The sequence below is a fragment of the Nansenia antarctica genome, assembly GCF_963989245.1.
Source record: "Nansenia antarctica genome assembly, chromosome: 12".
NCBI classification, from domain to species: domain Eukaryota; kingdom Metazoa; phylum Chordata; class Actinopteri; order Argentiniformes; family Microstomatidae; genus Nansenia; species Nansenia antarctica.
The window spans coordinates 26,858,110-26,871,360 of record NC_137682.1 but is presented as its reverse complement, the minus strand read 5'-3'; the positions used below and the strand labels follow the sequence as shown (position 1 = coordinate 26,871,360).

The following is a 13,251-nucleotide window of genomic DNA, read 5'->3' as shown; positions in this document are numbered from 1 at the left end:
AATTATAAACCAAAGCATAGACTAGATTCAATATGATTTTATTTAGATATTGTAGTCGTCGTGTAGAAGGAGCGTATTCTGTGGAACTATTTCTTTCTGGTTAGTCATAACACAAATCCTGCGGATGGATATCGGTGATCCGGCAGCATGCTGACGTCACCGCCTAGGTCACTCTCCTTCCCCTCCGCCGTGCGTGGAGCAGCCAATTCGGCCATTTTGTTTCTCGTAGACTGTTTCTCTGTCTCACCCGGGCGAAGATGGCCGCAGGTCCTGTCTCCGCTGTGCCTAACACATCCACCACCAATAACGACGGGATCCTTATCGGCGACCGGTTCTTCTCGGAGGTGTACCTGACCATCGACAACTCTCTGATCCCGGAGGAGAGGCTGTCCGCCACCCCGAGCCTGCTGGACGGCCTGGGCCTGGCCACGGAGACGGACCTCCGCATCCTGGGCTGCGAGCTCATCCAGTCCGCCGGGATCCTGCTGCGTCTGCCACAGGTAACCTAAGCTCACTACTAACTTACACCCTTAATACCTAGATAGACCTCTGGATAACACATGACTACAGTGTCAGAACATGGGTTATTATAGTTGGATGAGTAAGTTGCAATGTGGTGCCTCTTATGTAACCTGCCAAGCCAGGCCAGTTAGCTAACTATCTCAGTGACGTAACATTGGTCGTTATGCTACGCTAACCTATGCTAAGCTAACCTATACTATATACGAATACACCTATGCTAACGTATGCTAAGCTAACCGGTGACGTTACCCAAACAGGCCGGAGTGGGAGCTACACTATGGCTGACAAGTCAACCATGTTCATAAACGGACAATGTAGGATATGAAGCTAGCTAGCTACACATCTGAATGTGCTAAACACAATGACTAATGAGTATAATCGTGCTGCTTATTAGAGAAGCTTGAGGCAAGTCAATAACATTCACGGGAGGACAAGAACAAAATGGCGGATGTCTATTGTGAAATGAGCTTGTGCGGCCTAGTATATTTTTAAAAATATGTTTTTCTTAATTTTCATTACAGGTAGCTATGGCGACGGGACAAGTTCTTTTCCATCGTTTTTTCTACTCGAAGTCGTTCGTCAAACACAGTTTTGAGGTGAGTCCCATGGTAGTAGTGTGTTGTGTGCGTAACGAGAACGTTTCACATCAGCCGCCATATTGTGGTTCACTGTAGGCGAGCCGGGGGGTGTTCCATCAACGTCGCTAAAGAAAAATCCAGGCTTATTTTTACAAGTCTCGCGAGACGTATCAAAATGAGCCTCGTCTTTTCGATACGTCTCGCGGGATTTACCCAAATAAGCCTAGATTTTTCTCTAGCGACGTTGATGGAATACCCTCCCGGTTGGTCACTTGTGGCGCCTGCAGGTTTGTGTCTTTTACTATCAGTTGTCAAACCGCGTAGCTAGTGATACCACGGTACTGTCCACCTGAGAGATATCAATATCCCCTAAAACATGTCTCCAATAAGTCATGCTGCTCATATCTTAATTTTAATTAATTTTGCCATTTAGCAGACGCTTTTAATCCAAAGTGACTTACAATTACGAATTACAGGGACATTCCCCCTGGAGTAACTGAGGGCTAAGTGCCTTCAAGGGCACACTAGTAGTGGTGTGGTTTCAGGCGGGATTTGAACTCACAACCTTCCGATCACAAGTCCAACTCACTATCCACTAGACCACCACTACCCCACATGCTTCTAATGCTGCTCATATCTTTCCTTGAGCACTACAGACAAGTCATAGAAATCTAGTGCTATTTGGGCAAAATGCGCTTACTCCATTATTGACCTTTTTATTGGTAACATGCTTTTGAATTGTATGCATACACCCCACCCAGTATCCACATATGGTAAATATTTGTGTTTTTGTTTCCCCAGATTGTTGCTATGGCCTGCGTCAACTTGGCATCCAAAATCGAAGAAGCACCGCGACGAATCAGAGACGTCATTAATGTTTTTCATCATTTAAGACAGATAAGAGGCAAACGGTAAGCATCGACATTAATACTATACTTTAGTAATCTCAGCCATCTGACTTCTTTGTCAACTAAGACGTTGTTGACAGTGTATAAATTCATCAAATTCAAATTAACTGGAATTGCATTAATCCCATATTGGTTATGGAGTATGGTATGTAACCTGCAGTATGTGTATGTTGGTCTGGATTGATGTGAAAGTGCCCTTCTGTTCATCCTTGTACTCTAAACCATTTTAAAACCTTTCAGTCTCCTCATCACTGATCAATGGTAGTTACATCAATATATTCACAGCTATCTATCTACATAAGTACATTTTATATGGGAAAGGTGACATGTACCCTTTGAAATGAGTTATTTTCCTAACTTTGCATCAGATTGAATTGAAAGCAAGACACACTTACCTACCAGTGTGCCTGTGTCTTTGACCAAAACAATAGAAAAAATCTGTTCACTTCCAACTCAAAGGCTGTGGTATTAACTTGGGTTCTCTTTTCCCTTGCAACCAACTAACAGCGTCCAGCTACATTTACCAAAGCCTGGGTGATGTGGAATGGTACGTAGAGATGAAGCAGTCGGCATGACAACCATGAGCGAGGTGTCGCCCCCCCCCCCCACCTCCAGTGGGAGAAGCCCGTGGTCTGAGTCACTGCGGGGCACTGGGATCGGGGATGACAGGTTGGCCGCAGGTCCTAGAAGGGGAGGCTTGGGGCTCCTGTGTCTCATTCTAAGCTTTGGGTGTCTACAGACCCTGGGGTAATGTAGTTTGACAACACTACACTGTATTTGATTACAGAGCAACCTCACTCACCGAACATCATTCATGGCTTTCACAGAAATATCACCCTTTTTTTGTTGAGAATGTTGTACTGCTGATGTAGATACATAGTATCTTGGTTTGATTGTGAGGAGTTTGCATGTGTTCTTAGATGGACATAGGCTATTAGCTAGATTAACATGAGATGCATCACCTGTTAATGTATCATGAGCAGGTTTGTTCAGATGTGTTTTCAAGCTGTTTTATGGGATATCACTTTTTTAATTGAAATGTACATTGTGAAAGTTTGTCAGAGTTTGAATTAGACTTATATACACCACCCAGACCACTCCTGAATCTGAATACTTGTGATCACTCACTTGACTAGACGCGCACCCTTTTTTTAATAGTCAGCTATTTTTGCAAGACCATTATAAGCCCATCATTTTGTTCTGGAACATGTAAGTGAGGAAATGTAATATGATTGAGGTGACAGATTTTTATATTTGGTGTTGGAGTTTTTTTTAATAGGCTAACCCTTTCACATCACTTCTCCCCTATGTAAGTGATGAGACATGACCACCATTAGCAACACTGCATGGGCTTTGCTTTGTTGTCCATAACACCCTTTGAGTTGTGAGTTGTTACATACACCTGTATGGTGGGGTCTGAACATGGCGGTAATTAGCTAATTTTCCGTCACAATTCACAAGTGAATATATTTGACGTTATCTCACGATAAATCAGAGATATCAGTCTGACAACAGAAACATCTGTTAGGAACAACTTTTGGAATATGCGTGCCTCCATGTTGTCTACATTCATGAGCAGGCCCATGTTTTATAAAACTAGTGCAGTTTTTTAGCACTATGTTTGTATGTGTGCTTTTGTTCCTGCACTGATATTAAATTATGATATATATCTGCCTTTTTTTGGGACAATTTAATAGATTTTTTTAATAGTTAGCTGACACTTAACCCATAAACAACCTACAATTGAGCTATGTGTGTTGCAGAAGGTATGATAAGATGGGACAAAAACATTATAGAAAGATTTTCACCAGGTTGTTTTGTGACTGTGATGTAGGTGTTTCTATGTTGATATTTCTGTTAAAGCTGTGATGCATGGTGACTGGGGGCAGAGTTCAGGCTGTGGAACCCCAAAGCTTCCACTGAAATAACAGGAGTCAACAAACTCCTAAAAAAAACAGCCTAAACTCAATGGGACCTGTTGCTTTTAGTTGGTTGTAAGGGAAAGAGACAAAACTGAGTAAAAAGACAGCAGAAGGGGTCTTTCCTTGTCTGTTTTTTTTGAGGGGGAAAACATGTTTTGTTATTTTCATTCTTTTTTATATAACTAGGAGTGCAAGTTCATTGATTCTTGATCAGAACTACATTAATACAAAAAACCAAGTGATCAAAGCAGAGCGGCGGATCCTGAAGGAGCTGGGCTTCTGCGTACACGTCAAGCATCCGCACAAGGTGAGTACCAGTCCTTCTGCTCACAGTGCACTGTCACAGCAACCACAGGCCTGGACGACACACTGAGCTGCAGCACTGACACATAAAACACATACTTCCCAACACAGGCCTCGCCTTTGTAATTCCAGACTGCGTTAGTGTTAAAACACGGTCATCTACCAGTTAATTTCACTCACTAAAGCGGAGCTGCTGTCGTTATGATGGTCTTAAAACACACATGCACATACACCTCGGGCGTTTTACAGTGTTTGTCGATTGTTATATAATGTATAACGGTCTTGTTTCAGATCATCGTCATGTACCTACAAGTCCTGGAATGTGAGAAGAACCAAACGCTGGTCCAGACCGCCTGGTAAGTCCATGGTCTCACTCCAACCCAGTACCCTACGTCATGTCTCAAAGACCTGCCACATTACCCTTTGCCTCCACCCCTTTGTAACAGTCCACCTTTTTTTCTCTGATGGATCAATTTGTTTCTTATTTCAAATCTGTTTGCGCCTCTCAATCTTGTGTCCTTACATGGCTTTTGAAAGTCTTTGGTTTTGGTGCCTAGGGAACTCAGTTTAACTTTGTCCTTTCTCTCTACTCTTTGATTAAAGGGTAGTCCATGCTGGTAAGTCTCATAAAGAACCTCTGAACTCTGCTCCTCCAACCACATGACCTCAGGAAGCTCCCCCCATTGGCTGCCCTACTCGAGACAGCCAATCCAGTGAGAGCTCTCTGCCGAGATTCACTGAAGGGGGCGGGCCTTTTCCAACTGCCAACATCGTCTTGTTTTCTCTTGGGGGTGTCCAAAAGGATTTGTATTTTTTTGGTTTTGCTTCCAAGGATAAACTGTTATATATTTTTATACAAGTAGCTCTAGATAAGTACTATTGCATTCTATTTGCTTTTTTGTTTACTTACTTTAGAATTGAAGTAAACCTAGCCTATTTTTTTTTTAGTTAATGAACCATTTTCTGGGTATGCCTTTTTGATGCAGTAGTGTAAGTGTACTGTTGAACTGTGTCTACTCTACTCACCCAAACTGACGTGGTCTCCAGACGTGTGTCTTACAGGCTGATCCTGCTCAGGCTTGGTCTCCAAGGACCTGTCTCGCCTCCCTTCAATCAATCAGTATCCAACACCTGCTTTTATCAATGGTGTCCATATCAGTTTAGTCCTTCAGCAAGTCTAAAGCAGTGGTGCTCTCAGATGGTCCTGGGGGCGCCCCTGTGTGTGCTGGTTTACAATCCTCACTGATCCTGATTACGTTCAGTTGATCTGAAACACACCCAGCTGGCCGTAGAATGACAACCAGCACGCACAGGAGTTCCTTCACACTGACCCAGAGCACAACGAGTGGGAAATGGAGTCAGAGAGGCCCGTCTTGGATGCATTTGCGTATGTTTAGTCTTGTTTGTAGCTTCATGTGACATTAGGTTGCCTGTTTGGACTGAGCTGGGATTGGGTGGGATGAGGCGGAGCGGATGGAGTTGCACAACCACTCACACTCCTGGAACCACCCTGCTTTTCAGTTCATGTCCGACATGTATGTCTCTCCGACATAGATGCTCACACCATCCCTGTGTTAGTCAGAGGTGCACATTAATTAAGACTTGTCTGTATGCCCCACCATTTTCATATCCATCTGTTCAACTCAAACACAGGTTGCAGTTTAAAAGCAATGGTTATACACTGTCATATGACTTATATAATGATTACATAAGTCCCGGCAGCTGATGATGACTAACATTATACTTGGTGGTTGGTTATGGCTCAACTTATGGTTGAGTTACCCACAATCAAAATGGAAAGCCCATATGAGCTGTTTTGTCTATAGTTTAGCATGCCATTTCATCCTCTGGCGTCTCACCTGTCCTGTCCTGCACGGCACCATTTCTGCTATGTCCAGCCAGCCCAGAACTAAGCAGACTCTGGAAACTCTTGGCATTCTAGCTAAACCGCAACACCTGTTTGCATGCGCACTTTAGAAAGGCATGTGTCTTTGTCTGGATCAGTACATGAAGTCAGATTCTCCTCTGAATGAATGTTCCTGTGACTTGTTATCCCCATGGTAGGGTAAGCAAGAAAATGTAATGTGTCGGCCCTGTCTGCACAGAGATATGATCATGGTCTCTTTTTACATGCTTATCCTCCTGACGCATGTACAGCAATACCAACATGCCCCCGGCGAGAGAGAAGGACAAAGTTAAACCAGTCTCCACACCTTTCTGTTTTATTCTACTCTATTTTTCTTACTTGAATGGTCACCAACTATGATCCCAGAGAGTTATGAAGCAGGTAGATTTCATTCCAGCCCAGCAATAACACTAAATTTGTTTAAAAAGTATCAACTTTTACTGCATAAGAGTGCGCATCCACCCAGTCTTCTCGGCTTATCAAGGTAGTACGATTAATTGAATCTTAGGTCTGGGCTGGAATATAAAACCTATAGCTCTCCAGGTCCAGGGTTGGAGACCCACAGCTCTACTGTGAAATGGGAAGATGTGATTGGGGGATGGAGAGGAGGATGTGGGGAGATGGTGCCATGTTTCTGTATGCGTTTGTGTCTTGTAGGAACTACATGAATGACAGCCTGAGGACCAATGTGTTTGTGAGGTTCCAAGCTGAGACCATCGCCTGTGCCTGTATATATCTGGCTGCCAGAGCTCTGCAGGTAAGGGTGTTCAACCTCCCTCAGTAGTATCTTCTTCCCTCTATCGTCTCTCCCATCTTGTTTTCCCCTTTGTTCAGTATTGTTTTTCTGTTCCATTTCCACCTTCGTTATGTCTTCCTATCTGAGGTCACACCCCTTGGTTCTGTGTCCCAGCTGAATGGTCTCTTTGATTCTGGCCTAGTGAATGAGCTGCTGTGTCTTCTCCTGTAGATGCCTCTCCCGTCCAGACCTCACTGGTACCTGCTGTTTGGAGCCACAGACGAGGAGATCAAAGAGATCTGTATCACCACCCTCAAACTCTACACTGGAAAGAAGGTACATATCCCAGTAGCCCATGGGCCAATCCCAATACACCCCTTGCCCCCACTACTTAGCCCTACCCCTCCGTTTTACACATTCACACGTAGGGGTAGGGTGTCCTGATTATTGTTGGGATAGAGGGGTAGGGTGAAGTGATAGGGCTACCGGTACATGGCCCTCCAAACAGGTTTTTCAGAGGCACACTCAAAGCCGAGTGTTGAAATCTTCCAAGAAAACCACAAATGTATAACAAAACATTGCTAGTATGCTGATGTTTCTAGCTAGCTAACATTACAACATTGTTTTAAGGCTTATTAGTGCAGTCCCACATTTTTACATATTTCCATGTCACATTTCCCCCCTTTGATGGCATATGACGCCCGAAATCTAACTTAAGTCCAGCATTGAAGTTGCTGCACTTGGTACCGCTCCTCTAATATCAGTATTGATTGGCAGGGTAGGAGCACGGGTTTCTAGCCTACAGAGCACCACTATTCTGTCATGAACTGGCCTGGTAATGAAGAATTGTTCTTTTATTTGATGACTTGTTTGATCGATTGACAGCGTGGAACATAAAAGTTGTGAACTAATCATGAGTGTCCATGATTTTTCTATGATGCTACTGATGACCTGTGACGTATCAGGGTCTGGAAGGGTTTCATAGGACAAGAACTAAACTGTTACTGTTCCGAGGGGAAAGTCGAAAGGTGGAAAAGAGGAGTAGCGGTAAAAATAAGAAATGGGATTGGGCCCGTATCTGTCATATCCAGTGTTTCCCCTACCATTGCCTTGGGGGGGCGGGCCGCCCTCCCAACGGAACCCCCCGCCCCCCCAAGAAAGAGGAATTATTACAGATGTAGACACCAAACATCTGACAAGCAGGCTAAAATATCCGCGTTTTTTAAACGCACCCAACCCGAATCTGGCGAGTGGCAAGCCCATAGGCTCGTTGGGAACGTTAGTCCGCCGTAGTCTCGCATAGCCAGACCTATCTCCACACTTCGCGCTGTGCCAGCGCTGGAGAATAATACAAGATTTTGCGCAAGTGTGCGCGCGAGACAGTTTTTGCGCAAGTGTGCACGCGAGAGTTTTTGCCGGCTGTGATGTCTGCAGATTGAAAGTAAGCAAGTTGAAACGTTAGCAAATATAATTGCTGAGTGTTCTGACAGAGAAAGTTGGTTAAAATTGGTCGTTATTATCGTGACTAGAAAGTGTCTGACTATTGTTCCATAGTGTAAATAGTGTCAAAGAACTAGCAAGCTAGCTAGCTCAGAGGTGATGAGATGAGCTAGTCTCCTTGCACACTTGCCAGTTAAAGAGCTAACTGGAGGCACTTTATTATTTTACTTAAAGTAAATATAATATCTTTCTTATTCTGCTAGTGTTGGGCTTCATGGTAATACCATAATGGCATATTTACAGTAGGGATGCACGATATGCATTTTTCCCTACCGATACCGATATTTACCCGCTTCTCGTGGCCGATAACCGATATGATAACCGATATTTATTTTTTTAAAAATCTTTCCTAGCACCAGGGGAGCCCCCCCTCCCAAATTTCGTTGTTTGGTACCTGTACTATATCAATGACAATAAAGACCATTCAGATATAATTTCACAGTTCATAACCTGTAGTTCATGCACACCTGAAGGTAAGAAAGGCTATGTAGTGAGCAAAGATTGATGATTTAATATTCCATAGTGATCTCACCAAATCTAACTTACATCACTATTGTTAACACAACAAAGAGAACACTTCTGACTCTTCAAATGTTCATTTATTATTTCCTCTAACAAACAGAATCTGTTATAGACAGTGCACAATGCTTTTTTTAGCCAAGATCTGGCCTCCTTTTATGAAAACAAAAAAGGCTCACCTAAGCCTTCTCCAAACATGGTTTCAAAAGCCCCGCGGATGGCTGTCGCAGTATGCGAACCGGAGAACTCCTGCGCATGCAGCAGTGTCTTCTTCATATTTAAGTCCTCATCCAGCCACTGGGCCGTCAAACTAAGCATACTGACTGGACTAACGTCAGAAGTCCATATGTCCGTGGTAAAACTTATCTGGCTTACGCTAGTATCGATCAGACTATGGATGTGTGTGGCGACTGTATCATACAGAGCAGGCAGGCACACGTCTGCAAAATAGCGGCGACTTGGGAGTGCATACCGGGGCTCTAAATGTGAAATTAGCTGGCGAAATCCTTTATCTTCTACTACAGAGAAAGGCTGGTCGTCGAGGGCCATCAACTCCATTATTTTTTCATTGATTGCTTGAGCCTTTGAGCTGTCTCGAGTGAACTTCCTGCAGTTTTCAAATGCGTGTTCAATAGGCACAGCAGCTTTTTTTTTCGCGACTAGGCTACTAGTGTTGATATTCCTTCCATACAGCGTGCTTGCAATGGTGAATCTTAAGGTGACTTATGAGATTCGTTGTGTTGTAACTCGTAGACCTTTGCCCTCCTCTCCGAACTTTTGTCGAACATGTATTGCAAATTGCAAACGCACTATCTGCCTCAGAAACTGTGAAGAATGTCCACACCGGGGAGCGAATTTGCGGAACCTAGGATGGTAGGGGAAGGTAGGGCAATACCGCTACCTGATAGGTTGGCGAAGCACTCGTGAAGAGCCCCCTCATTGGCTGCCGACTCGCCTTCCCTGCTTCGCCAACCAATCAGGTAGCGGTATTGCCCTACCTTCCCCTACCATCCTAGGTTCCGCAAATTCGCCACCGGGGAAGGCATGTTTATATTTCCGGCTTCATATTATCGGTTAAATATCGGCTAACATTTTATAAAACCGATAAATACCGATAAACATTAATTTCCCATTATCGGGCCGATAAATATCGGTGCCGATAATATCGTGCATCCCTAATTTACAGTACATGGACAGTTGATTGAAGCATTGGAAATGTCTGTTTTTTATAGTTGGACATACGTTTTTTTTTTCAGGTGAGAGAGTAAAGTCAAAATCACATTATCTGACTGGATTGCCCACAGCAGATTATAAATACTCTGGCTGTTTTGTTTACCTTTTGGTTGACAGCAAAAGGGAGAGAGGAGGATAGGGAGGGAGAGAAGGAGAGAGAGCAGGATGGTGTCGGCACACCAGAGAGAGAGAGAGAGAGAGCAAGAACCAGGTGAGAAAGTGGACAGGTAGTCAAGACCACATAAGTAAGTGGCCTTGAGAACCGATGGTTCTGGAGCCTAATGGCCCATAGGGAAGGAGCCTATTTCCTGTTTCCGTAGTGTGAGACGGCTTAATGTACAAGTACACCCCTGGACATCACGCTGGTATGAGGCAGGGTCTTACCCCCTGGTGGGGGGGGTCCATGCCACGGTCCATGCCACCCCCCCAAGGCAGCAAACCTAGGGGAAACACTGATATCTATACCCTGTTAGTCACCCTGCACCTCCCTACGCCGTCTTCAACAACAAGGACTGCCTCCCTACCCCTCGCACTGTCAATACTGATCATGCCTGCTGCTCTGTCGTTCTGGTCCTCCTCATGCACTGACGTGACTTGACACATCTCCTTAGTAAGACTTGTAGTGCCTTCTAGAGGATCTCCAATGTTCTCGTGATGTCAAAAGGGACACGAACACATGAGACTAACTGCCTGTCTCCCTCTCAGCCAAACTATGACCACATGGAGAAGGAGGTGGAGAAGAAGAAGATGGCCCTGCAGGAGGCCAAGCTGAAGGCTAAAGGGCTGAACCCTGACGGGACTCCTGCTCTCTCAACACTGGGGGGCTTCTCCCCCGGATCCAAACCCTGTGAGTCTCTTCTACCTTGATTCTGTGACTGTGTCAATTTAGGCCTGGGTGACCGGATTGACCTCAGTCTTAATAGAGCATTAATGTGTCTTAATAGAGAATTAATGTGTCTTAATAGAGAATGAATGTGTCTTAATAGAGCATCTGTGTCTTACCAGGTTCTCCAAATGTCGTGAAGGCTGATGAAAAGTCTCCAAACCCTCAGACCCTCAAGCCTGTGAAGAAGGAGCCAGACAACCGGGCCCAGGGCTCCAAGAGCCCTCACAACGGGTGAGGACCACACACACACACACACACAAACAAGCAGAAAACCTACGGACCTTTGGGGACAGAGCCTTCAGTGTGGCAGCACCTACTCTCTGGAACTCCCTCCCCATAGTGATCCGCAACGCCCCCACCCTGGACTCCTTCAAATTAGCCCTCAAAACTGTTCAGCCCTAAAATCTGTTCACCAAGGCCTTTGGCCCCTAGTCAATGTTTCAGTTTTGCTTTGTTTTTAAGTTAAAAAACAAGTTCTTAAGTTATTATTATTATTATTATTAAAAACGAAGGAAGATGTAACCGTTGTCCTGCTCCTCTCTCTCAGGTTGAGGAAAGAGGCGAAGATTGGGAGGAACAGCCGGAGTGGGAGTGGCTCTCGTTCTAGAACACGCTCGCGCTCGCGCTCACGCTCCCCCCGCAGACAGTAAGATGCTCTACTACTGCTTTTCACTCTGTGCCCTGTCACATTAATGGCGGAGAAAACATTTGTTGTGACTTTTTTCTTTCATTCCTGGTTAAACAGTAATAATATTGACAGTGATAACATTGATTACGATCAACAGTCTTCTTCTAGGCCAGTCTGAACTGTTCTCTCTTCTCTCTAGTTACAACAGCAGACGCAGTCGCTCAGGGACCTACAGCTCCCGCTCTCGGTCTCGCTCTCATAGCCGCACCCCATCACCGCGACGACACCCCCCTTCCCCCCTCCTCCCCCATCTCAAGCCGAAGCCCAGTCACCACGGCAACAGTGACCCCAAGCCTCCGGGTCGCCATGGCAGCAACGGAGGAGGGGCTCACAAGAGGAAGCGTTCCCGGTCTCGCTCGAGATCCCGCTCGCCCAGCAAAGGAGAGAGGGAACGAGAAAGAGAGCGGGAGAGAGAGCGAGACCGCAGCACGTCCGACCTGTCCTCGGCCAAGAAGCACAAGCACGAGAGGGGGGCAGGAGGAGGGCATCACCGCGGAGATCGGAGGGAGAGGTCGAGGTCGTACGACCGCGAGAGGGAGAGGGAGCGTGCCCACAAGAGCAAACACCACAGCAGCAGTGGGCACTCAGGGCATGGACGCCACCGCCGCTGATCCAGGGCTGGGTGGGGGGGTGCAGGAAGTGGACGCAGCGATCTCTGGCTTGTTTCACCTCCTTACCCTGCCTCTCCTTCAGTCAGAACTGAGTTGGCATGACAGGGCTGAGGGAAGCTATGTTGTGCTACTTCTGCATTGACCTGTCCAGTGGTGTTCCATCAGTTATTACTGAACTTAAAGGAAGGAAGGGAGGGAGGGTATGCCTTTTCAAGGAATTCCAACAGGGCCTAGGTCTGTCTTGCCCTTCGTTTCTTCAGCGTTGTTTCAAATGTCTTTTTCAAACCTTTTTTAGTTTAAATGTAAAGTTATGGACTTGGTGAAATGACATATTTACAGTGTAAAGAAGGTTAAAACTGCTGAGGAATTGGAAACGCTTTGATTTATAAAAGCACCTGCTCAGTGGAAAGAATTAAGTATACAACAATAAAATAATCATTCAGGAATGACATCAAGACATTTTGCACAATGGACAGATGCAGGCACGTACCGGGTTCTGTTAGTTAAACTTTTTTTTTTGGACAAATGTGCTAAAGCAGTGTTCTTTACAGATGCAATGGAAACTGGGGTTCTCTAGAAAATAGGCCATATTTTTTTACAGCTGAGCCGAAGACTCTTGATTTCAGAACCTTTTAGGATCGTGGTGATTTTGTTACACTGGTTTTTAGTCTGCACGTGTTCATGTTTGATTTTTACTCAATAAAAAAACTAAACAATGGATGACATTCAACTGGCTCTTGTGATTTGTTTTTGTCAATTAGTCTTGTGTTGGGACATTCAAGTCATCTTGTGAAAGTCTCAGGATATAACAATTGTTGGCCTTAAGTCAGGTGAGTTAATTGAGCCACTATAGAGTTGGGGTATGTCAGAGCACATTACCACAACAACTATATTCTTATTTTCCTGCACAGTATGTCAGTAAGTATGGTCAGTAGGGTT

At 45.0% G+C, this 13,251-nt stretch overlaps 1 protein-coding gene across 1 annotated transcript; it reads left to right on the top strand.

The window, feature by feature from the left end:
* Nucleotides 1-215: 215 nt before the first annotated feature.
* Nucleotides 216-13,036, top strand: ccnl1a (cyclin L1a). Its single transcript, XM_080543064.1, has 11 exons — nucleotides 216-500; nucleotides 1,044-1,118; nucleotides 1,902-2,011; nucleotides 4,117-4,237; nucleotides 4,525-4,589; nucleotides 6,797-6,896; nucleotides 7,107-7,211; nucleotides 10,833-10,974; nucleotides 11,133-11,244; nucleotides 11,561-11,659; nucleotides 11,841-13,036. The coding sequence occupies exons 1-11, from the start codon at nucleotides 258-260 to the stop codon at nucleotides 12,310-12,312; spliced, it is 1,644 nt and encodes a 547-aa protein (XP_080399190.1). The 5' UTR covers nucleotides 216-257; the 3' UTR covers nucleotides 12,313-13,036.
* Nucleotides 13,037-13,251: the final 215 nt, after the last annotated feature.

Bases quoted from the DNA above. Each gene is read 5' to 3' on its own strand.
- ccnl1a (XM_080543064.1), top strand. From the start codon at position 258: ATGGCCGCAGGTCCTGTCTCCGCTGTGCCTAACACATCCACCACCAAT. The intron at 501-1,043 runs GTAACCTAAGCT...TTTTCATTACAG, and splicing joins TCCTGCTGCGTCTGCCACAG to GTAGCTATGGCGACGGGACA. The intron at 2,012-4,116 runs GTAAGCATCGAC...TTATATAACTAG, and splicing joins AGACAGATAAGAGGCAAACG to GAGTGCAAGTTCATTGATTC.